Source organism: Archocentrus centrarchus, chromosome 9 (genome assembly GCF_007364275.1).
Source record: "Archocentrus centrarchus isolate MPI-CPG fArcCen1 chromosome 9, fArcCen1, whole genome shotgun sequence".
NCBI lineage: Eukaryota > Metazoa > Chordata > Actinopteri > Cichliformes > Cichlidae > Archocentrus > Archocentrus centrarchus.
Genome location: NC_044354.1, coordinates 15,040,865 through 15,062,719, shown reverse-complemented (window position 1 = coordinate 15,062,719; position 21,855 = coordinate 15,040,865). Strand labels below are relative to the sequence as shown.

The window sequence follows — 21,855 nt, the reverse complement described above, 5'->3', positions numbered from 1 at the left end:
CAAATGTTTATTTAGTTCAAGCGTAAAATAGCTCCCCTCTCTCCTCAAACAGACAGGAAGTAACACGTTTCTCTTATTAAGCAGGACATTTTCATGAATAATACAATTTTTTTTTCAGGTAGGAAATGAACCCAGAGTTATTTTGTCAAATTGGAGTGTGTATGACAAAGTACCAAGTGAGAAGGCTGTAAAATAAATGATTAATGTTGTGAGGAGAATAGACACTGTATGAATATATATATATATATATATATATATATATATATATATATATATATATATATATATATATATATATATATATATATATATATATACACGCATAGTGTGCGTGCATAGTGTGCGTGCGTCTGTGTGTATGTGTCCGTGCGCATGATTGGCCAGTGTCACAGCCATGATTTGGGCTGCAGATACCGATGCACGCTGCAGACCTATGAGAGCGCAGAGAAGGCAGAAGGGGGAGGGCGGAATATGTAAGGCGGACTTGACTCCATTTGTTGTGAAGGATCTGATGAGCTGGGTTCAGATCAAGGCTACCGCTGAGTCCGCGAGGACAATGGGGAGTGAGCGAGACAAATGAGGAAGGAATTACAGCCGCTGTGAGCAGAGCTCAGACTTCACTATAGCCGTGGACGGGGAGCAGCTGGGCGGACGCGCCTCAGTATGTGCGCGTGCAGGAAGTCGGACAACGAAGCAAAGGAAAAACAAAACAAAAAAAATACGATATGATAAAGCTACAGAGGAAATGTGGATTTTTTAAGAACCAACGTGGAAATATTTAAAATATACACTTTTTTTAAGGCACAAAAATTACTCAAGCAGCCTGCAGAGCGCGCAGGAGGATGATGAGCGTGTTTTCTGCAGGGGGAGCAGGGCAGTGCATTTGAGGTAAAGGCCCTCAGAGAGACCATAGAAAATAAACATGCCAGACACACGCTGTGGTTATATTTGATGTGAGTGCTATGCACTTTCAGAACTGCAGGCGGTAGTTGTAGTAGCTGTACAGTTCAACTGTTAACTGGAATGTAAAGCTGCAGTTATCATGCACTGAGTCTGAAATACAAACCATGAAAACAGTGCATTTATTATGGTATCTGTAACTATAATGTAGTTTGGTAGTTGGGCTGTTTATACCATGTAAAACTAGTAGTGAGTTTTAGCCTTCCTTGAAAACAATGCTCAAGTTCAAGCTGCACGTTTAATCTCCTTTTAAGAGGAAGCTTGTAATTAGGTGATTGGATGAGTTAGCCCATAGTGTAACTCAATGTGAGCCATTGTAATCTATCGTAAGTCATGATCCTTTTTTGCAAAAACAAGGCCAGAAGTTGTTTGTGTGTTGTTTTTTTTTTTTAACTTCACAAAATCAAAGTGTGGCCTCTTTGTGCTCTTTTTAACAAATGGCGTTGTTCTTCACATATAAACTATTATTATAAATAAATTATTATTCATATATGGTGCCGACTTTACCCTTTAACACTAACCAGTTGGCATCCTTCAGTGTCAAACAGCGCATAAAATTTGATCAGATAAACCAGTGAAAGCGGCAAGTGTGTGTTGTGTGTGGCACTAACCTTGTGTTTTGTGTGTGTGTGTGTGTGTGTGTGTGTGTGTGCGTGCGCGCGCGCGCGCATCAGTGGGACATGGCAAACGGGGGGGACCAGTTCGGCCTTGCAGAGCGCCCTGACTCGGACTGTATGGATTCCCCGAAGGAAACCAAACAGGAAAATTCCAGCTTCGCCTTAAACTCGCCAGCTTCACCGCAGAGCGCGTCGAGCCCGCAGGTACCAACCTGTAGCTTACTCTGGATTTTAATTTAAAAAAAAAAAATTTTTTTCCTTTGAGCCAACAACTAGTAGCTGTCCGTCTAGTAGTCGCTGCCTCACACTGATGTATCGCCATCATTGCTGTCGGTTTAATTTACCATGGATTTATCTTATAATACATATTAATTACTAAACACTCATTCAAATATAACTAGAGTTCAGAGTTTAACTTGTGGACTATTGATATTTTTTACAGGGGATGGAGGGAATCAAAGTTTTCCTTCATGACAGGGAACTTTGGACCAAGTTTGACGAAGTGGGAACGGAAATGATCATCACCAAGGCTGGAAGGTAAAACTGTTTAATGACTAAAATAGACACTAATTTTTCATAGCCTGTCATTAGTCGATTGTGTGTCTCTGAATTCATGTCTTGTGTCCCGTCTGAAAAGCCTCACGAGAACTAAAAGAACGAGAATGATTTTTAATAATAACAAATCTGATCCAACAGTAGACCTAACGGGGCAAAACATAGTATGGCCTCAGGAGACATTTTGTCTCAGGGAAGCAGAAAGGCCTAAATGAATATATATATATATATATATATATATATATATATATATATATATATATATATATATATATATATATATATATATATATATATATATATATATATATATATTTTTTTTTTTTTTATTCATTTTTAAAAAATCAGAATCTAATAATAAATGTCACAGTTTTTTCTTTGTTTTTCCTGGATGTGATCCCTGCAGGAGGATGTTCCCCAGTTACAAAGTGAAGGTCACAGGACTCAACCCCAAAACCAAGTACATTCTCCTGATGGACATCATTCCCGGCGATGACCATCGCTACAAATTCGCAGACAACAAATGGTTCGTAGGAACATGTGTGATCTCTAACATCTACACTTACAGGAGATTCAAAGTCATGTTGGCGAGGCAGTGATACAATATGGCTGTGTGTTTGGCGTAGGTCAGTTTCCCCATTTTAAAAAAGAAAAAAGAGAGAGAAAAAAAAGAATGACTATTTTGTGTAAATAAAACGAGATCAATAACAACAAGACAGCTACTTAAAATAAATGAATAAATAAATAAAAGAATTAGTAGCCTCCAGAAAGAAATATCCACATTTTCAAATCTCAGGCTCAGTCATCTCGTTCCTCCTCTTTGCTTATGAATTTTACATCAAGAAACCTCTGAACTGAACTCTGGGTAAACCTTGTTGATGTGGGTTTATACCCGCCATTCCACCCACGCTTGTGCACTCTTTAAAGGTCGGGTCCTTCTTGCAGACTGGGATGGCCTAGTTCCCCGTATTTCCCCCCATGTCTGCCCGCCGGTTAAATCAGAATATGACGGGTTCACAGGGCGGACAGACGGCGTAGACCGGATTAAAATCTCCCGTTCAACTGTATGTGTGTGTATGTGTGTTGTGGTGCTGAGGGGACCGACTCTGCAGCGAGATCTGTGCCTCTTCAGAGCATCATTTGGTTATTACAAAGACATGAGGGGCTGTGGATTACCTGAAACAAAGTCCCAGCTCAGAGAGTAAAATTAATGGAGGCGCTCGGTGTTTCCAAGGTAGCCTGTAAATGGGTGCTAGCCTGCAGGGCTTTGTTTTCTGGTGTCTTGTGAGTGTGGAGAATTTCTGACTTCCAGTGTAAGAGGCCACATTTCTTTCCAAAATGACCAAAACTTTGCCAGCATGTAGTCTATTTCTCAGCGACTGCAACAAAAGGAGAAAATAGTCACTAATAAATAGTCGGCTAGATGATACATTTTCTGTTGTTGTTGTTATTTTTGTATTTTTATTTATTACTTTAAAAAACACAGGCTTTGTTAACAGGATTAAGAGATAGAGCAGTTTAGGAGGAAACGGTTCATTTGGGTTAACTAAGTTAAGGTCCAGATGTGGGTATCTGCGTAAACGCCAGCAAAAAATAGTTGGTCTAATTAAAGAATCAACCAGGCCTTCTGCGGCCGGCGGCAGTGCTGGCCTGCTGCACCACGAGCAGCACTTGGCAGCTCAAACAAACCGCTATGACCGTGTATGTGTGTGTATGTGTGTGTCAGTGTCCAACCATTTTCCGATCAAGTGCGTTGCGTTGGTCATATAGGTCGATAACGGGGAAGGCAGAGCCCGCGATGCCCGGTAGGCTCTACGTCCATCCGGACTCTCCAGCCACCGGGGCGCACTGGAGCCGCCAGCTCGTCTCTTTCCAGAAGCTCAAACTCACCAACAACCACCTGGACCCTTTTGGACATGTGAGTCTGTCTAGTTAACGGTATTTTTGCTTGCGTGGTTAATTTCTGGGTCTGCATATACAGACAGACTGTTTGCTACAATTTAAAAAGATATATTTTTTGCCCTTTTGAAGTTAGTTGTGACCGTTCCATTATTTTTACTTCTAATGAGGATACAAACCATCAGTTTTCCTAATGAAGGTGGTCTGCAGGCCAAACTAAATAGCTTTTATGTGCAATTTATATAATTCAATCTGAGTGGTGTTTTTAGTGTAAGAAAAATGATTATACAAAGTACAGCACAAGTCCAGTTAGCAGGCAGCCAAAACCCGAGGAGCCCGTCCTCTCTTGTATTCAGCGGGCAGCACATGAAGCTCACTCCTCTGAGTATAACTCAGCCAACATCGCAACACAACACAAATCACCACGAGGGACGCGCAGCTCACACTGCACAGAGCTGAGACACATACGGTTACAGGCGCGGGGAGCTGCAGGGCGTGAGAGCAGGTGATAGGATATGGTTCTGCGCGCGCAGCGTGGTTTCTGTGCATGCGCTCTCAGAAAAAACAAAACAAAATCAAAAACAAAAAAAAAAAACGAACATAAAGGTGAAATTTTCATGCGTGTTACTTTGGGGATATTTTCAGTGACTCTAAAGTCCACTAGCTAATGCATGTCACCGGCGGATATGTCGCTGCGCTTAAACCGAGCTCCCTGGGTAAACAAACGCGCACACGCCCGTAAGCGCGCAGAGAGGGCCGCCATCCAGCTTAGAACCACTTGTGGAGTTATCAGTGTCGTGGGAAATAGTTCAGACGGCGTACAGAATTCACAGAGTTTTTAATAGCTCAAGATTACAAGCACGTCCAAACCAGATGTTAAAGTCTTTTTACAAATAACAGATGGGATAATAATATATAACAAATCAATCAGAAAGTATAATTAGGCAAATTTAAACTGTGATAAGTTGAAATAGTTTGATAGACTAATGATTAATGAGCGCTGGACAGATTTCTTACCTTCATCATATCAGATGATGTTCATGGGCGTACCATGTATTCAAAAGGCTCCAGATGCCATACCAGATTAATAAATGAAGATTAATATATTGATTTAAGATTTTTTCCCCTTTTTTTACAGTAACATTTTTTTTCTTACATTCACATTTATAGGAAAACAAGATCCTCATCAATAATTTTGGGTTCTAATCAAAAAGGCTAAAAAAAAAAAAAGAGGTTAATACAAACAAAGACAAAAAACAAAACACACGTAATTCATTCTGGCAGGATTCATATTATTAGGACAAAGTTGGTCTTGGGTTGTAACTTTATAAAGAAAGATCCTTTAATGTTAGTACTATCAACTTTCACTTTGATCCTGCTCACAAGTGATCCCTGTTTTAAACATTTATGTCAGCTAAGTAATATGGAAATCAAAGTATCATTACGTGGGATTACTCTCCACCTGGATTCTATAGTCTAGGTCCAAGTATCTCATGATTTTCCAGAAACATGACAGCTCTGTCAGTCTCACCTACATAATATCTCCTCCGTGTAGATAATACTCAACTCCATGCACAAATACCAGCCTCGTCTCCATATTGTCAAGGCAGATGAGAACAATGGCTTTGGCTCCAAAAACACGGCTTTCTGCACTCACATCTTCCCTGAGACTGCCTTCATCGCTGTGACATCCTATCAGAACCACAAGGTAAGCCTAATAGCGGGGCACGCTATGAAGCACTGCTAAACACGAGGAGCCACCTGCAAATAGATTTGCAAGTACTGGGAGTTTTACAATGTATTCGAGTACGGTATGGTTACACAGATGAATTTGAAATCCCTATAATAGTATAATCCAGTAGTGATGTTTATGCAGATGTTGATATGAATAAAAAGTATTGAGCTTTTTCACTGGCTAAGCTACAGTATGTTACAGTTATTCAAACAATAATGGAAATGCATCTCAAAGTCTTATGGTTGCATGTAAGAGCTGCTCTACTGTCAAATCAGTGATAGCGATGCATGCTTATTTTTTTGCCTTTAGTCAGTAGTTACAGTCAACCCCCCCCCCCCCCCCCCCCCCCCCCCACACACACACACACACACACACACGCACACTCTGTTTGTATTACTGTCTTTATTTTGTATCCAAAAAGTCAATTAGCATCCTCTTGGTTTATGCGTCATTACTTAGCATTCATAAACATGTAAACATGAAGTTTCTCTTTCTCCCTCTTTCACTGTGCGTTTGTATGTGTTTTCGCGCTCGTGTCAGTCTGTAATGACCTGTTTCTTTCCTTTAATCTTAGCTGAGCCAGTTTCCTCAGCATCCAGTAGAAAGACAGATTGCTGAAGCTTTGAGCCACTCTGCTGAATAAGTTTACATGTGATGGCTTCATTTTGATCACATTTCTTTTTCATAATAAATAACTGTAACTTAAACAGATAACATAAGAAAGTTTTCTACCTTTTTTTTTTTAGGAAGTATACATTGTAAACAAAACTGGTCAGCAGATAAAATGGAAGGATACATTTTGTAGCTTTAATATAACATTCTTTTATTTATCATATAATTAACGTTTATATAAAATAAGCCCAACAAGGTTCAGAAAATAAGTCTATAACAAGTATTTAATCCATCAGAAGAGATTTTTAGTTTATAACCAATTTGCACGGCTTTGTTTTATGTACATTGAACAGCTAAAGTACTATAAGCAAATATTTTACAGTGTATTTAAGCTGTTAGCTACTATTATTATCAATGTAATATTAAATTAGCCTAAATTTGATACTGTGTAGGTAATACACTATACAAAAATGTTAATAGTTGTTAAATTATTATATGTAACTACTAACTATGAACTATTTATGTTTATCATATGATTATATTTATAATTATATTATAAATATTTACAATACAGTTTGGACACACTTTATATATATATATATATATATATATATATATATATATATATATATATATATATATATATATATATATTGTATTAGACTTACAATAATAAAATAATAATATATTATACTGATAAAAATGAGCAGAATAATTATAACAGCTCTTCTTCTTCTATTATTATTGTTAAGTATTTACTAGTTTTACATATTCATTTTTTCATCTCTTTTGGTGAAGCATATGCTTGTTTAAAAAAAAAAAAAGAGTTTATAGTGCCGTGATATATAGTAAAACAACCACTATTAATAAAACTAATATATAAAGCACCAATGTGAAACTGGTGCTTTGTGGAAATCAGCCAGCAGTTTTGTGAGGGCTATCAGTATTTTCAGCACTTCAAAGTTTGTTTGTACCCGAGCTCGTGTCAGATCTTCAGCCTGCTCGCCTGCTGTGTGATGGTCTTGGACTTTGACCAAATGAAATCCCTCAAAACTGCAAAGATTTACCTCCATGACATCACTGAGAGAAGTTTGAAGCTTTAACATCAAAGCTTGAAGCTTTGGACCTCTAAAAGCTTTGGCCTGAAATCCTTAAACCTGGTGACTGTTTGGGTAAACAGTTTATTCTGTGTCAGCTGGCGAGAACACTGTTCGCCCCGTTAGAGACGTAAGCGGCTGAGGAATGTTGGCCGTGCAGCGCTTCAGCAGTCCTGCTTTTAACACTCGCAGGGCCTCTGAATGATATTAAACTGCTGATTTAGTCAGTGAAAAAAATAGTTAAAAGCCGAATGTGCCTTTGAGCCGTGTACATGCCATTGTGCAGTGCTCGAGTTTGAGTAAAAAAAGATTGCTCTGCTTTGTCCTCAGATCACACAGCTGAAGATAGAGAATAATCCTTTTGCTAAGGGATTCAGAGGCAGCGACGACAATGAGCTGCATCGCATGGCCAAGTTACAAGGGTGAGTATGGCTTTGTTGATGCGTGTGCATTTTTGGTGGCTGTGTGCTTGTGAGCTTTTATAGGAGACGATTTCTATTTTTCTCTCTCTCCCTCTGTCAGCTGGGGGAAGGAGGTTGTTATGATGGGGTGCATATGGTCTAAGACATGAGTGTGTCTGTGAGTGGAGCCAAGTGGTATAAAGAGATGTGAGCCATTGTCACCTGAAGGTTTCTCAGCCTGAAACCTCGTGCTGAATATGCAGCACAAAGACGACGAACACCCAGCGTCATTTTCTTCACTGCATTGATAAGTGCATGATATCACGTTGCTGCTGGTCTATTTAGGCTGTCACTGCTGATCAGCTGACAGCCCTACATTGTGTCTGATTGCGTGCTGAACTAATCTCCATTCGAGTAGTGTTGTGGCAGGCAGTTTAGAGGTTTTTGCAAGCCAATGGGATAAGCTGTCACTGAATGGAGGTTGAGGAAAGACAAGGGGGGAGACGGAAGGCGGGAGAGCAGCATTAAATACAGCACCTCTGCTTTGTTGGAGAGGAGAGGAGAGGAGAGGAGAGGAGAGGAGAGGAGAGGAGAGGAGAGGAGAGGAGAGGAGAGGAGAGGAGAGGAGAGGAGATTCTATCTGAAGTGACAAGGATGGATGTTTATTTTTAGAACGGTGAATTATCTCACAACAGCACTGTGTGTATGTGTGTGTACGCGCGCGTGAGTGTGTTACTGTCTCAGTGGGAGTCAGGGCGATGTGGCCCGCTGTCTCCCGCACATCGCCAAGTTCACCAAGAGGGCAGGGCGCACAGAAAGAGATCAGACCTGAAAGGATGGAGAATATCTAAATAGACCTGAAGGAAAAGGGGAAAAAACAAGAATTCAATCAGGCAGAATATTAATACCTATATAGATTTACAGATTCAGGAAAAGATGGTTTGTGCAGTTTCCCGTGCTTGTTACAGCATCTGAGATAAATTGTTGTCCTATGCTGTAATCTTGTTTTCATCTCTCTTCCAGGAAGGATTACCCAGTGGTCCCTCGCAGTACTGTCCGTCAGAGAGCCTGTTCCACTGGGAGTCCCCTCAGTGGGGAGAGTCGTGGTCTGCGTGGCTCCCCCGAGGCTGTTGGGTCCCCTTATAGCTGTGAGAACGGCTTGAATGGTAGCAGCCCTCAGGAACTGCTGAATTCTCCTCCCACGCATTACACCCTGCCTCATCCACACTTGCAACCTGGCCAACAGCAGCAGGTGTACCACTGCACCAAGAGAAAAGGTAGGAGGAAACCATGTGTATACATCAGGCTTAAGTAAACATATAGCTATGAAGCAGGAAAACAACTGAAAAGAGCAAATTTATGATAACCTGTGCTCTTTCTGCCATTCAGTTTGTGTTTGCAAACTGTGACAACAGCTGAGGCAACAGCTGAATAACTGAATATATCATGTATCTTCATATCTCCATTTACATACACTTGCTTGGGTTTAAATAGACATTAATCAACTGCTTTAAGAAAAAAAATTCAATGAGCAGTGATTGTGCAACAACTTCTGCACTTTGACTGAGAAAGTGAGACTTATTACATTGTCAAGATGAATTTTAGGGCATAAAATTCAGGGGGGGAAATCATTGTGTAATGTGTGCAAAAATATGAAATATTTAATATTAAATTTACTTAAAATGTGAATAAAAACAGAATGCACTCATTTTCAAATCTTTTCGAAAAAAAAAAAACCCCGCTCATTTTGGAACTGATTGCACCAAATGGTTTCAGTAGGTGTCTGGACTGCAAGCAAGTGACTCTTACTTGGCAACATCTGGCATTGTTTGGTGTAGCATTGCTGAAATAACCCAGTCCTTCCCTGAATGGCAGCATATGTTGCTCCAAAACCTGTATTTACTGTTCAGCATTAATGGGGCCTTCACATATGTTACACATGTCATGTAGGCTAATGCCTCCCCATACTATCACAGATGTTGACTTTTGAACTGTGAGCTAATAGCAAGCCAGATGGCTCCTTCCCTCTTTAGCCAGGAAGTGGCATCCATAATTTCTAAAAATAATTTAAGATTTTGGAGGGCCAGTGCACAAATGAGCTCAGACCCAGAGAAGGCAGCAGCATTTCTGTGCCTATATCCTGTATGTTTTCTTCTTTTCTCCATGGGAGAGTTTGAAATTGTAAAATCAGTGATTAACTGTGTTCACTGGCAGTGGCTTCCTGAAGTCTTCCTGAGCCCATGATGTCATTTCCACCACAGTCTGTTTTTTAGTCTGTTTTGGAAGGCCCCAAAGATCATAGCTATTCAGTATTGATTTCCTCTGGATTGTCAGAATCTTTTCCTAATATTATGTACAGTGTATGATGAATTTGTTAAATTATTTGCAACTTTTCTTAATTGAGAAACAATATTCTTAAGTTGCTTGCAGTCTTTCACAGAATGGGGGACTCCACCTCAGCTTTACTTCTAAAAGACTAAGAAAATAGTTTTACTACCTCTGTGCCCCTTTGTTAATACCTAATTATGTCACTGGCTTGTTTTAAATTTACCTCATTAACTTAAGATGTTCAGCCAGGTGTTGAAATGTGTTGATGGGATCAAATTTAATTTGCAAATCATCACATTCTGTTTTCATAAGCATTTCACTCAGATCCCCAAGTTTTTTGGGTGCAGTTCAGGTGTTTTTTTGTTGTTGTTTTTTTTAAGAAGCATGCCATATTGCTAATATTTAAAGTATAAATGACTGATAGAGTAATATATAGGCCTACTTTGAAATCAGACAAACTTTACGTGTACACTTTTTTGTTTGGATCTCAGCTACTTAAACTGCAATAAATGGGAAGTTATAAATCCTGAGCTGGAACTTTTCCAGTTCTCATTTGTCTTTAACTTCAAATGGAAAACCAAATATTTTTTCTCCGTCTCTCTATAGTGGAGGAAAACTGCTCCTCAGGAAACCACCAGCTTTCATACAAGAAACCTTTCACTGGTAGTTCACCAAGTGAAGGCGAATCGTATTATCGCCTCTCCTCCTACCCACCTCCTCCATCTGGTCTGTCCAACAACCCAGCCCTGGGACTCACTGACTCCCCTTACAGCTCAGACATGGGACAGCGTCAGGCCTGCATGTTTGCTGGATCAGAGCCCCGAATGGATGAACTCAGCTGTACATCCTGGTCATACACCTGCCCTATTCCGACTGCCATGACCCCAGTGGAGCCTTACCCACCTTATACTCCTCACCCCCCCTACAGCTCCAGCCCTCAGGGCTCTCGACTCAGCGCTATAGCCCACCAGACCTCTCCGCCACTTGGAGAACACATTGCCCACGATCCCTATCAGAGCCAGACCTCTGCACCACCATCTCAGAGTTCCCAAAACATTCACAGCAGGCAGCTCAGCTCTCCTCTCAGAGAATATCCCCGATACACGCCCAATCTGTCTCCTCCTCTCTACCACACACTAGAGACGCACACACACATCCGATGTGGAGTGCCAGAATGGAGTGCAGCCTCCTAACTGGACCAGAGGATTTACCTAAAGACTGATAAGTGGATAGAGATTCCTTGTCCCAAATTTAAAGAGTCTTCTTTTTGCTCTTCTGAAAGAAGTTGCACTGTATATGGACTAAATATATTAATTTTGTAATGTAATTGTGAAAAGTGTGATCTTGTGCTGTGTGAAGAGGTCTCATCTGTTAGTCATGTTTCTCCCCTGTGCTGGAAGGAGTATTAGATTGTCAAGGACAGGACGTGGACAAGTATGATGCTCCAGATGTTCATAAAAGAGAGGATGCTCCTTCTAACACTAAAGTGAATATTAAAGTTCTATTTCCTTGTCTTTGCGTAACTCAAAGATTGGTGTCATCCAAATGTTTGCGCTGTGAGCACTAGGCTTGTTTTCCTCTCAGTGATTTTTTTTTTACATTGTGAAGGATTTAAATTGTGACCCACTGTTAGACAGGCAGTAACATTTACTGACCAAAATAATCTGAGCTCTCACAGCAGAGCCTGAGGGAGACATTTTTTCTCTTTAGCGTTCAAAGCACAGCTCTATGCTCAGTCTCACTGAAGGAGAAAAGGCATGAGTTGTCCGAGCGAGTGCGCGTGCGCTTGTGTATATGTAAAGCCTATGTCAGCTCAGCTCAAGAATGCTATGAGTTCATTTCCAATGAGACAGGCAGTGGTAGCTGCGGGCGCTGCACCATCGAGATAAACAGTTTGTTTAGACCGCGCTATGGGCCCAAAGACCTGTAAACACTGTTTCCACTGCATTCTGGGTAAATGCACAACTCAGCGTCACACAGCTGTCACTGCTGTCCTCTCAGTCACCCTGGCCTGACCAATCGGCTTCCTCTGCTCACTCAGAACACACCAATGACCACGTGGCTTTCTTTTATCCCTAGCTGACCAGTTGGTTCAAGAGTGCAGTGTGTGTGTTATGTGTGCGTGCGTTGGCCCATTTTTGTTTGTTTGTGAATTATTCATGAGTCCAGTGGTGATCCTTGACACGTGAGGATTGCTCAGCAATCGCAAAGAAACACAGAGCTGTAAATGTGATCATGTTGATACACCAGCTCCTGTTTTCTTTTCATTTTAAATCTGAATTGTTTTTGGGGCACTTTCATTCTTTTAGCTAAATGTGAAAACAAAAACACAAACAAAAAAAGTGTCACGCTTTTTGTTAAAAAAGAAAAAAAGAAAAAAGATGCAGACATTGTGTATGAGGCAGGTTTTTTTTTTTAAATATTTCTGCCCAAGTGTTTTAACATGCAGTGAATTGTGTCAAGATGCTTTAATATTACAAACCATCCAGAGAGAAGTTCCTCATCATTCCTCGATATCTGTTCGAATTCTGTGTGTGTGTGTGTGTGTGTGTGTGTGTGTGTGTGTGTGGTGTGTGTGTGTGTGTGTGTGTGTGTGTGTGTGTGTGTGTGTGAGTGTGAGAGAGAGAGAGAGAGAGTGTTTGTGTGCGTCACCATGATATAAGGATTGTTTTATCGATTTTTTTAACCCTGTTCCTGCCTATAGTATTTATTACTCTAGATTTGTAAAGAATAGTTTGTTGTTAACTTGTGAAATAAGATGGTATTGTTCAGAGATCATTGTTTCTCTTTGAGGGTGTGCTTCTACTTTCACACTCCATCTCCAAGTGGTGATAAATAGTTGTGATAAACTTTTCTGTTCTATGAAAAATTAAGGGAAAAAAATGGATTTATAAACAGAAAATTGAATAAATTTTAGAGAGAAAGTCCTTTGGTTGGTTGTAGCATTCTTCTTTGTGATTAGACAGTGAACACAGCGGGGACAAACGATTAACATTCCCAGTGGGTTATTTAAAGTATGTTCAGCACCTCTGGAGTGGAAACTCTTTTAAGTGGAGAGCAGTTTATCTGTTTCGAGACATGTATGAATTTGAAAGATCTGATAAGAAGTGTAACCTCATTCAGCAGCATTGGAGAGAATTGTTTAAAGTGTAAGAGTGTTTACTATGCTGTCTTATCAAGCATAATGGACCCCAGTGTCTGTAACTCTTCTCCTCAGCAGCCAAACCTCCAGAGTAGTCTGGGAGCTGCGCATACCTTGTCTACCTCTTCTTATCTCTGACAGGTTGTTTGGCATCTCCAGTCTCCACCAGCTGGAGCACTTCACTGACAACCTGCTGCCCTGAAAAAGGAGGGGTCTGTTGGGATTGAGGACAAAGGAAGGTGGGGGTATGTTGGTGGTCCCCACACTTCTCGTAGACTCCCCTTCAAATTGCCATTTGCCGTCCTTCTTCTTGTCCAGCATCTCATGCTTCTGTGTCTGTAGATGAAAAACCTCTTATATGGCTACACCTGAGAATTCATGGCTATTTTTTCTGTTTGCAAAAATGTTTAAATAACCTCTAACCACTTTATTTCACTTTAATTATATACTTAAATGTTTGTTAGATGTTTTCAGACTTCCCTTTCGCTCAGTCTCTTGTTCTTCCTTTCTCTGTCTCTCATACACCATGAGGTCAGAGGCTAAGCAGGCAGCTCTTCAGAGGGTCTGTTCCTCCTTAACCCTTTTGTCTCTAGAGACAAAAAAAAAAAAGGGGGGGGGGCAAGATCTCAGGGGGCCTCCAGTGCTACAAGGAGACTCGGATAGTTTCATGCCTGCTTGTAGTGTAACAGGGCTCGGTCATGATTCTGCATGGCTGGGAAGTTAAGACAGTAAAGCTTTGGGTTAAGTGTTGAAATAATATTAAACACTAGCAAGCACAGGTCATGTGTGTGTCTGTGTGTGTGTACATCTGTGTATGGTGTGTGTAAAGGACCTTAATTAATCAGTGGAGGACTTTCTCATTCCCGCTGGTCAGACAGTAGATTGATGAACCTTTGTGATCAAAGAGCCTAAGTGGTGCTTATCATTATCTCCCCATCACCCCCCTCCAATGCACGCACACAGGCACGCACGCACGCAGGCACGCACGCACACACACACACACACACACACACACACACACACACACACACACACACACACACACACACACACACACATGTCAAGATACCACATGTTAAAAGACTGACATTTTTAAATGTCACTCATTTGGCCTGCAGAGCTACATTTTTATATAGTGACTGAACTGGGAGGGTTGCTGAGGACGTGATGTTTCTGCTGTGTTGCATGTTAAAGCGGCTGCCCAACTGTGCACGGCGATTTCTGTTGCAATGCTTTTTTAAAAGACATCAAAGACTTATTTAAAGCTTTTTTCATTACAGTCTGCACTATTTGTTTGAAAATATAAATGTGTACTGGAGTCGCTCGCAGAACTCTGAGAGGCATTTGTGTGATGTCTAGCATTAGTGATGCCATTTTGCGTGGAATAAGTGGTCTGAGATGGAGCATAATTGGTAAAGCTGATTATGGCTCGTCTCTGTGGGTCTGGTGGTGCTCCGTCTCTGTGGCAGTAAAGGGCAACAGCTTAGTCCTTCCTGACTAGCATGGCACTAGTCAAAACAACTGCTACTTTGGAATGCCAAGCTTAGATGAGCACATTTTCCATGTTTTAAAAGTTTGGACACATCTAAGCCTGTAGGATTTTTCCTAAGTGGCTTTCCAGAAACTCCAACATCATTACCAAACCTTGTACAGCTTCCTCTGGTACTCACAAGTTGAGAGGACATCACTGTAGAATAGGTTGATAAAACAATTTTTTCCACATGTCAGAGTCACTAATTAGAGTTCTGTATGGCACTAAGAGGACATCACAGTGGCAATACAATAATGTAAAACAATGAATGCCTGGCCATTACATGTAGTGTAACAAAATAGGATGGTGGAGGTTATTTGAACAGTACTATCCATCCTTGTTGTTATTTAAAAGCCAAGAATGGCGTAATGCTGTTAAGGACGGTATAGTAACAAGACTCAGAGCCAAGCTAATTTCCCCCTAAATGAGAGTTTATGGCTGAAACAGCCCTGAAATCACTGAAGTAGATCTTAATATGAGGGTAAGGGCTGTCAAGGATAAGAGGCCAAGTCGGAGTGTGTGTGCGCGGGTGAGTGAGTGCGCTTGGGGTTGTCCTGCATGTTGAGTCTGAAAGACAAAGGGAGAGGTTATGGGTCAAACTAACAGCAGACAGGCCCGTCCAGGGTCAGAGGGCTCAGACTAACCTGATCAGTGATGGCTGTTTATCTATAGACTTCAGAACCATCACAATGATGGAGCCTGATGGAGCTTTCCCCATCAATGCTGGACTCTCACTTTTAGACCACTTGAACAACTCAGTGCCAGTTTTGAAGAACAGCTGATGGCCCTAAAACAAAAATAAACATGCAACATGATACGTAGCATCGGGTCCCAAAACTGAGTCCCACTGAAGAGAAGTTTTTCTGTCACTCTCACTCGATTCTGATGTGCACAGTATTCATTGTTTTAAATCCTAACATGCAACTAAAGTCCCACAACCAGTAGCCAAACGCATATGACAGACTGAAAAGGGACAGAGGTGCTCCCCCAGTGGGCGGCGGTGGGGGCAGCGGGAAGTTGTGGAGCCAGTGTCCCGTCTCATTACAGCCAGAGGACTGGAGAGGCACGCTAATCCTCCACCTACACACACCCTCCGACACCCCCCCCAACACATACACACACACACACACACACACACACACACACACACACACACACACACACACACACACACACACACACACACAGACAAATGCAGATGCACACTGTCTTGAAGACAAAGACACCCAACCAGCATGACAGAAAGACACACACCAACGTATTCCAGAAATTACAGCCCACACTCCTTGACCTCACTCCAAGCTACTTGTCCAGGCAGGACAGAAGCACTTCACTTTGCCACTCTATTTGTTTGTACACTGTGCAGACTGGCCGTGTCCTCACAGCTTCCCTGGTCCGAATAATAGAACATCGTCATCATAGTGTTTATGCATAGGTCATGGCTGTAGGAGTTTTAAAAGTGTACAACTCGTAAGTCCAACTCTCTACCAGAATCTCACAAAAAAGGTTTATATTTTTATAGTTTTTTTATTATTTACTATTAAAAAAAAATCCTTTCCCACAGTGTTAGGAATACAACTTTGGAGCAGAAACACTTACTCCTTTTTTCTTTATTTTATTTTTTTAATGACTTTACAGCTAATATTTTTATGATAATGTATCAAATGACAATATATGGAAATAATGTGACTTTTTTTTCCAGATGGCTCAGCAAACTAATAAAATAAGAAAAGGCCTAATACCATGTCACAGGCTGATTTCCCCTTATTTGATCAGATTAATAGGTTCAAACAATACCCAAATTATAATTAAAGAAATGTTATGTTTCAACTCTTCAAAACAAGTACATACCATTGTATTCAGAGATCAGCAGCAGCGCTCTTTAGCTTTTCTCTAGTATAGAGATACTATTTGCCTCAGCGTCTCTTGGCAGGCTTTCCCCTCTCGCTGTATTTCTGTGACCCGCTCATTCCTGCAGGCTTGTTGCCACTCCTGTACAAACATGTTTGCAAACAGGGCAGACAAGACCACTGCTGTGAGACAAACACAAAACACAAACATCAATAAACAAACAAATCCATTCACACACATCACTTCCTCCAAAGAATGCATGCACATTGAGCCCAATTTCAAAGCACTCAATCAAGCCTGCTGTCGGGTCTCAGGAGCAGCATTGTTTGGTTCGTACCCAGTGCATTTCTGCAGTCTTGTCTCATTATTAATAGATGGTGTCAGAGAGTTGCCGGCCTCTCTGTCTGACAAGGCATTAGCATAAACACAAACTCCCTCTCAATATCTATTTGCAACGCACTGTTGACCTTCAATTATGGATGTATTAATGTTTGTTACCCGTCCACTTAAGTGTGTATGTGTGTGTGTGTGTGTGTGTGTGTGTGCTTCCGTGCGTGTGTGCGTGCATGTGTGCATTTGTGTGTGTGTGTGTGTCTGTGTGTGTGTGTGTAAGCCACAAGAAAAGTAACATTTTTCACTGGTTATGAGACAGATGATTCAATAATCTTTTTTAAAGTTTTGCAGTAATCTAAATCAGACATTTGAGAACAATACCAGAATTAAACTTAATGTCTGACATCACATTTATAAAGTGCTTCAGCCTCAAGAGCTGGAAAACAAAAGGCCAAAAAAAGTGGCAAAAACTGCAGTTCCTCAGATGGCCTCTTGAGGGTGACTCCAAAGCGAGTCCATGCCCATAGATGCCCACATTCAAATGCCCCACTTAACAAGTTTGAAGCTTGGTGAGTTATATTTTTGTTTACGTTTTATGACTACTTAAAGTTATGCATGATTGAGGACATGGCCTCTTTGACTGAGACATGGATATTGACTCCTGGGGAAGTTATGGTTCAGCAGTGGTAGCACATGGGCAGTCCATTGGCGTCCTTGGGCAACTTCAGATTCCACAGCTATCTGCACAGAGTGTTTGTTGACAGATGGGGGCAGCTATCTGCCAGGCTTTGACTGCACTAATTTGATCCACTGAAATAGACCTCTCCACCATGTTTGTGGACCTTTTTAATGCAATTAGTACAATACAGATATTATACCTTCCTGTGTAGGTTCATTACATTAACAGCTTGTACAAGATGTCTGCGCTCCAGTTATGGTGAGTGACCTTACCATCTGAATGTCACGACAGAAATGGAAACTCATCAGATGAGGCAATATTTTTCAGTCTTCTATTGTCCAATTTTTGGTGAGCGCGTGTGTATTGTAGCCTCAGTTTCTCGTTCTTAGCTGAGTGCCACCTGGTGTGGTCTTCTGTTCATCTCCTGCAAGGTGTTGTGACGTGTTGTGCCTTTAGAGATGCTCCTCTGGATATCTTGAAGCAGTTTTCTGCTGAAGCAGTTTTCCTCTGACCTCTGGCATCAACAAGGTATTTTCACCCAGAGAACTGCCACTCACTGGATATTTTCTCTTTTTCAGATCATTTTCTGTAAACCCTAGAGATGGTTGTTGATCAGTAGTACTCTACATATCTATATCAATATTTGAATTTGTTTATCTACAACATTGCAGGAAACAGTCAGGTGCATTTACACTGAAATTATTCTATGTGGTTTAGAAGTGGGAGGAAACACGCACAATCCTCTGTACTATCAGTGAATACATCAGATTATCAGCTGTTTCATTGGCAGATACGGTCATTTTATGAGGTTTGGGACTCCAGCAAACCATGGTGAGAGCCATTATTCACAAATGGAGAAAGCCTGAAACAACGGTGAACCTTCCCAGGAGTGGCCGCCCTACCAAAATGACTCCAAGAGAGCATCGATGACTCATCCAGGAGGTCACAAAAGGGCCCAGAACAACATCTAAAGAACTGCAGGCCTCACCTGCCTCAGTTAAGGTCAGAGTTCATGATTCAACAATAACAAAGAGATTGGGCAGAAATGGCATCCATGTACCAAGGAGAAAACCAGTGCTGACCAAAAAGAACACAAAGGCTCATCTCACATTTGCCAAAACATCCTGATGATCCCACAATTTTTCACAAAATATTCTGTGGACTGACGTGACAAAGTTGAACTTTTGGAAAATTTGAGCCTTGTTATATCTGGAGTAAAACTGACACAGCATTGCATAAAAAGAACATTATACATACGGTCAAACATGGTGGTGGTAGTGTGATGGTCTGGGGCTGCTTTGCTGCTTCAGGACGACTTTCATAATTGATGAAAGCATGAATTCTGCTCTCAAACAGGAAATTCTGAAGGAGAATATCTGGCCATCAGTTCCGAAGCTCAAGCTCACTTGCGTTATACAGTAGATATGATCTGAAACATGCCAGCAAGTCCACCTCTGAAAAGCTTAAAAAAACACCACAAAATCCACAGTGATGTGACAGACTCATTGCCAGTTATCACAAACACTTCATTGCAGTTCTTGCTGCCAAGGGTGGCACAAGCAGTTGTTAGGTTTAGGGGGTAATTACATTTTCATATAGGGGCAGGCTGGTTTGGCTCTTTTTTTCCCCCCTAATAAAATCACAATTTAAATCTGTGTTTTGTATTTAGTCAGACGATTTGTGTCTAATATTAAATTTGTTTGATTATCTGAAATCTGAGTGTGACAAATATGGAAAAAAACTAAGAGATAGGGAAGGGGGAAATTATTTTTTCACAGCTCTGTGGCTATATTCCTCATCTGTTAGCTTTCTAAAATGCCATCTCATTCTAGAAAATTCTTCTACACTTATCCAAAGTGACAGACATTTTTAAAAAAGTTTTGCATAGATTTTTTAAAAAATTAATTAAAGAAATTTTTTATCCAAGCCAATCCAAGCCTTCATTCTGATAAAAAATTGCTGCTTATATAAACTTTGTGCACATTATGGTTGATCAAAATTTCCCCAAATAACAGTGAAACACGTACATTTGTCTCAAACAACACAACACAGAATCCTCTCCTTGACTTTACATGTGAGCTTTTCGTGCTTACTGCTTAGTCACCTCCCAGAGGCCTATTCTGAGCTGGAAAAACCCTGAGTCAGTCCATCACTGAATCCTTAAAGTGCTGAAGCTGCCAAACTTTTATTTTTAAAGATAACCCATAATCCAACTGGGCTCAAAATAACTCAAATTTAAACACCAAACCACAGGAAAGGATTGATAGTTTAAAATGTGATGCAGTGAAACAATATTGCACTGCATACCTGCAACGTAAGAGAAAAATTACAGTGTAAATGGGTGTCATAAGGGTAATAGATATTAACAGAGCTGTCAGTACTTTCCAACTTCCTCATAGGTTTTGTGTCTAACAGACTCTGACCTGTTTGTCTTCTTCTCGTCATCCTCCTGAGCTGTTAAAAGGTCTGCTGGTGTTTTACATGGGTGTGATACCTCGATCTCCACAGCCTCACACTTTACACATCACCCAACACAACATGCTTTTATTAAAATCAGATCTTTCCATTAGTATTAATAAAGTACTTTGTGTGTGTGTATGCAGCAAGCCAGCCATTCATTAAAAATGAATAGAGGAGCATCTCAGCCTACAGCTATCTGTGTTGTTGTTTTTCCCCTTCACTGCTTTTGTGTCATGTATTTTCTTCCTTTCTCCTCTATATTTCTCAGCAGATTGAACCAGATGTGTTTCTCTGGTTCTGCTACTGTCGCTGTCATCATCACCATCTTCACCACACCTGGCAATTACTATGCAAAAATAACAGCACACACAGCATTTCCATTAAGTGTGTTAATGCCGTCTTCTTTATTCATCATGTGGCACTATGCTACCAGTATGAACACGCAATGTAAAATTACCATCTATTGAAACCTAAGGGGCTCTTACTTAAAGGTGATAACAAGTCTTTGAATATATTTTATGTATGATCTCAGTCAGAATTTTCTGAAAAGAGTAATAGCTTTCATCATATGACCATGAAAAGGTGAGGTCATCACTTAATTTAGTAGTAGTAGTACTGATTTGGAACTTTCCATCATGATTATTGAGGAAACCACTGTTTCCAATGTCAAAATTAAGCCTTATTGCTCCAGATCAATCATCACCAGCCAATAATTAGATACATCTGTTCAACTGCTTGTTAACAAAAATATCTCATTAGCCAATCCCATGGCAGCAAATCAATGCATTTAGGCTTGTAGACATGGTCCAGAAGACTTGCTAAAGAGGGTCAGAGTAGAATGGCCAGACTACTTGGGCTGATAGGAAGACTACAGTAACTCAAATAACCACTCATTACAACTAAGGTGTGTAGAAGAACATCTCTGAGCAAAACACTGAACTTTAAGCAGATGAGGCTACAGCAGCAGAAGACCACACCAGATGCCACTCCTGTCAGCTAAGAACAGGAAACTGAGGCTACAATTTGCACAGACTCACCAAAATTGGACAGTAGAATACAGGAAAGTGTTACCTGGTCTGATGAATCTCCATTTCTGGTAGGATAAATCTTTGGCATAAACAACATGAAAGCATGGATTCATCCTGCCTTGTATCTGACTAGGATGCCTCTTTTGCATCTTTGGGTGACATGTTCTGGGCATGTTGGGGCAGACCCAAGACATATTGGAGAGATTATATCTATAGGATGGTGTGGGAATACCTCGGTGTTCTGCCTGATAAACTGCAGAGGTGGCTGGGGAGAGGGATGTCTGGATTTCTCTGCTTAGGCTGCTGTTCCTGCGACCTGGCCCCAAATATGCAGAAGAAAATGGATAAATGGATGGTTTCTTGAACATGACAAAGAGTTCAGTGTAGTCATGTGGTCCTTTACAGCCACCAGATCCCAATCCAATAGAACATCTTTGGAATGCGGTGGAATGGAGAGTCACATCATGGATGTCAATATGGACCAAAATCTCTGAAGAATGTTTCCAGCACCGTGTTGAATCTGTGCCACAAAGAATTGAGGCAGTTCTGAAGGCAAAAGGCTGTCCAATCCAGTACTAACAAGGTGTACCTAATAATGTGTCTGTGAGTGTATATGAATCTCATTCC

At 40.8% G+C, this 21,855-nt stretch overlaps 1 protein-coding gene across 1 annotated transcript; it reads left to right on the top strand.

Annotated features, from left to right (window-relative positions):
• Positions 1-451: 451 nt before the first annotated feature.
• tbx5b (T-box transcription factor 5b) lies at positions 452-13,131 on the top strand. The gene is made up of 9 exons (XM_030738480.1): positions 452-888; positions 1,635-1,781; positions 2,020-2,114; positions 2,539-2,658; positions 3,903-4,050; positions 5,587-5,739; positions 7,806-7,897; positions 8,900-9,153; positions 10,811-13,131. The coding sequence occupies exons 2-9, from the start codon at positions 1,641-1,643 to the stop codon at positions 11,395-11,397; spliced, it is 1,590 nt and encodes a 529-aa protein (XP_030594340.1). The 5' UTR covers positions 452-888; positions 1,635-1,640; the 3' UTR covers positions 11,398-13,131.
• The last annotated feature ends 8,724 nt before the right edge of the window (positions 13,132-21,855 follow it).

Bases quoted from the DNA above. Each gene is read 5' to 3' on its own strand.
- tbx5b (XM_030738480.1), top strand. From the start codon at position 1,641: ATGGCAAACGGGGGGGACCAGTTCGGCCTTGCAGAGCGCCCTGACTCG. The intron at 4,051-5,586 runs GTGAGTCTGTCT...TCCTCCGTGTAG, and splicing joins ACCTGGACCCTTTTGGACAT to ATAATACTCAACTCCATGCA. The intron at 9,154-10,810 runs GTAGGAGGAAAC...GTCTCTCTATAG, and splicing joins CCACTGCACCAAGAGAAAAG to TGGAGGAAAACTGCTCCTCA.